This window comes from Rhipicephalus sanguineus, chromosome 2 (assembly GCF_013339695.2).
Source record: "Rhipicephalus sanguineus isolate Rsan-2018 chromosome 2, BIME_Rsan_1.4, whole genome shotgun sequence".
Taxonomy (NCBI): domain Eukaryota; kingdom Metazoa; phylum Arthropoda; class Arachnida; order Ixodida; family Ixodidae; genus Rhipicephalus; species Rhipicephalus sanguineus.
Genome location: NC_051177.1, coordinates 24,270,179 through 24,274,270, shown reverse-complemented (window position 1 = coordinate 24,274,270; position 4,092 = coordinate 24,270,179). Strand labels below are relative to the sequence as shown.

The following is a 4,092-nucleotide window of genomic DNA, read 5'->3' as shown; positions in this document are numbered from 1 at the left end:
ATTAACTATGTTTTCTTCGAAATAAACTAGTTGCGAGTGCAGCGGTCGTCCTGTCGTTCTTCGTTCCTTTTCGTGCCTTGTCCAATTTGCGCTGCTTCCCACGTAAACAGCCATCTAAGTACATTATCATAATTCATAAGATATTGATAAAAAGTACAATCGCAACTTTGCCACGTATATTGACTTCTGACCAAGGAAAACTCTTGAACAAGCCTATTGTGCTATCACATCTCCCATTCGAACGCTCGACAGCTCTCCATAACCATTGTGCGGTTTCACGTAAATTTTGGCTGAGCGCAACTGCACTCACAGATACTGCACATTCGACAAGGGTCGATTGTAGAGTCAGCGTTATTTTTTTTCCGTCTCACTCAATCCCCGTCCTCCTCTACGCACGTACTCTGACACGTGGCATAACATCGAGGAACTCGAGTGATAGCGGCATTGTTGGTTCACTTCATATCGGGTCGTGTGGAGTGGACTGCAACTTATAGACGGTCAGCGTGAGCGTTAGCGAAGCAGAAAACGCGGGTCTTTCTTCAAGGAGCGCCTCGAGGGGCGTCTTCGTGCTACGAGAATGGTGCGGGAATCTAGAGACACGTTTCTGCTCTGCATTTTTCTGTGGATCGGGTAAGACTGAGTCAAAGCACGCCTACTTTTTTTACTTTTCACTCCTAACAACGCCTTTCTTAGTCGGCACGAGCATTTAAGCCTGACTGATTTGAGCCGCTATAGCTCTCTTGTGGGCAAAGTGATCTGCAAGCTCAAGCGTGAGTCGTCGGACGCAAAGTTTCCAATAATACATTCCAGAATTAAACGTTACCAATTAGAGTTACGTGCCGCTCATTGTTGAACTTTTAGCTGGGATAACTTTAATGCGAATCGGTAAATGGGGAGGTCTACGCAAGGTAAAGCAAGGCTTTGCCACGTCTGACCATGTCTCTCGAAGTCTCCCAATATTATTGAACTTTGTTCGGTCTGTTGCGTAAAACCAATTTTCTGCTGATCAGTTCACCAAACTGACTGACACTGAAGAGAAATACTATTCTTCGTGTATTAGTAAATTACTCTTTCACAATGCCAAAATCACCACGCTTGTCGCGAGAAGACGCTTGATAAACAAAAGCGCGCAAAAAGAAAATAAAAGTAAATAGTAAATAATAAGTAAATAATAAATAAAAGCCACCTTAAAGCCACCTATTTTCTTTAGCGCAACGGAAAGCTAACTGGTCAGAGTGTCTAGTCACGGAATGGTAACGTGGAAAACGCCGTGAAACATTTTTAATCAGAATTTTTCTATCTGCGGCGAATATGAAGTCTTAATCATGCTGCAAATAGTGAGCGCGAGAGCGGTTAGTGTTCGAGCTCGGCGGTTTAGTGAGCATGCGTGCACTCCGTGCGCATGCGCCGAGGCTCGACATGGGCCACTGGCGGCCGCGAAGGCAGCGCCGCTTCTCACCGTGCAATTCCTTTTACCTCGTAGGCGAATATGAAGTCTTAATCATGCTGCAAATAGTGAGCGCGAGAGCGGTTCGTGTTCGAGCTCGGCGGTTTAGTGAGCATGCGTGCACTCCGTGCGCATGCGCCGAGGCTCGACATGGGCCACTGGCGGCCGCGAAGGCAGCGCCGCTTCTCACCGTGCAATTCCTTTTACCTCGTAGGCAGCACAGAACAGAGCTGGGATAGATAATAATATACATACTCCAACTTTGATGACAAATTATGGCGCGCATGACAGCATCAGACTACGTGACTACGTGCAGCAAAGTGACCGACTTCATAATCCAGCTTCACGGCTCTTCCGCTAGGCTGCGCGACATACCGATTTTTGTTGCTTTTAAGCACGATTTAAAAATATAAACCCTACTCACAACGCGAGAAGGATGCTGGAATCTGTCACTATATTTCACGGTCTTTTCATTTCTACCATGCTGTAATCCCACGTTCTGCCCAGTTGTCGGTCGCTTGAAAGTTTCCGCACCAGTCACTATGACGTCGTAGATTTTTACGGCGTCTACTAGGGCCTACGTAGTTTGTAAACGACAAAAATGAAGTTCATTGTTCTCTGAGGGGGCGAGAGACATAACATACCAAGTTTCAGGAAATTTCGTAGGGCCAATATCGCCAAAATAAAAAAAAAGAAAGCCTGTCGCTCTGGCGTGCCAGTCAGGTTTCCCTGCTCGTCGCATCCGCCCACACCTCTCTCTGTTCGCCTCGGCTTGAAATTAGAGATTTGCTACCGAAAATCTCCCCATTCTGATACCAACGACAGCGATATAAACAGCTCCACTAACGTGAAACATGGGGAAGTGCGAAGCACCGGTGTTTCCCATACGGACCCGTCAATAGCAATGAGCGTCCTCTCATTGCTACGGACAGCGCCCACCGCAGAAACGGAGCTTTTCCTGAGCCAACGCCGCCTTCTTTCCCACTCAGGGAAGCGCACGTGGCGTTGTCTCTCGCGGGCGAGCGCGCGTTCTCGCGAGCTTTACCTGAGCGAAAGCGCCGTCTTATTTGCCACTTGCTTTACCGCGGCTCGCGCACTAACTTTCCGAGCAGCGACTCTGGCCACCTCGGCAGACTTCCAAATCCCAATGCCTCACGAAAATCGCAACCCCACAATCGCAAAACACCTGCTTGCCCATCAGCGTTTTATCCGACAAGTATACGCCCCTCCCCACAAACACTTAACAGGAGAGAAGGCCATCAAGTGGAGAAAAATTCAAACTGGGGTTTATCCCCTCTTAAAAAGATTACACGCCATGTTCCCGACGCGCTATCGAGGTTCCTGCCCCTGGTGCGGAGGGAATCCTACACTATATCACATTACCTGTGCCTGCTTAAAGCATCCCCCACACCTGAAATACACAGAAATGACACCAACGCACACGTTGGAGCAGTGGGAGGAGCGACCGTCCAGCTCTGACCTGGCTGACCGTGCAAGCGCTGATCGACCAAGTAGAACAGGCGGCTAAGGCCAGTGGGGCCCTCGAGTAGGGCCATTCCCTTTGAAATAACTTGTTTTCAATTAAAAGTTTTTTCTGTTCTGTTGCCGTGACGGACGACGACAGGAGACACAGTGACGGACTACGACGACAGGAGACGCCGACAGCCCGAGTGCATAAGGTGCTTCGCACCTAAAACACCTTGAAATCCATGACGTCACGTGCGGAGATTTCGACGCGAAATTTAAAAATGAAACTTTGACATTCGTTCAGTGTTGCCGTTGGTGGCTACTTTGCGACAAAATGACTACTTTATGACCCTGTCTGTAGACAAAAATATCAGCTTGGCTCCATGGCTACTTTCTGGCTACCTCGAGCATGTACTTTGGCGCATTCACTAGCCATTTTCCCTATTATTTGCAGATAAAATAGCAAGCAAGCATAAAGATAGCCACTGCACGCAAGCTTTTCTGTCGTGTTGACCTATGCGCGCTCACGTCTTCCCTATAAACGGGCTACCAGGGGCGTAGCCAGAAATTTTTTTCGGGGGGGGGGGGGGGTTCAACCATACCTTATGTATGTTCGTGCGTGCGTTTGTATGTGTGCGTGTATATATACGCAAGCAAAACTGAAAAATTTCGGGGGGGAGGGGTTTGAACCCCCCCCCCCCTTGGCTACGCCCCTGCGGGCTACTGCGCATCGAGGAACCCGATGCGCGGCGCGACTGCAAAGACGGAGTGACGCGCGCATGAGCTCAAACACGTGGCTATAGCACACTGCTGACATGATACTCTAATTCTGAAGCACAGGACGTGAAAGAGGAATCCGTAACAAAATGAAACTGGAAAGTTCATCTTCGATCAGATTTCGCTACTTGATGCTGCACTGGTGTTCTGCCGACTCTTCATCAATTTCGGTCTAGGCTTCAAAGAAAAGTAAAATTGGAGGGCGCTCGAGCTCCGCCTTCTCAATCCGTAGCCTCGCTTCACTTCTCGGTGGACACTTCAACCTTGCCGCAATGAAAGTGAGCGTCTGTGCGAGTAACATTGTCCGTTTAAAACTATTCTAGAAAGTCTACTGCAAGTACAGTTGCGAAGTGTCCACTACGCCATAATCCTTCCTTTTTGCTAATCAGCGAAGTACCCAC

The 4,092-nt window shown here is 48.6% G+C and overlaps 1 protein-coding gene across 1 annotated transcript in view; it reads left to right on the top strand.

Annotated features, from left to right (window-relative positions):
* The first annotated feature begins 577 nt into the window (after window positions 1-577).
* Window positions 578-4,092, top strand: part of LOC119382544 (lysosomal alpha-glucosidase) — a 26,733-nt gene continuing 23,218 nt past the window's right edge. Inside the window, exon 1 of the mRNA XM_049412159.1 lies at window positions 578-630. Within this exon, the coding sequence (XP_049268116.1) occupies window positions 578-630 (53 nt within the window). The remainder of the gene's footprint in view (window positions 631-4,092) is intronic.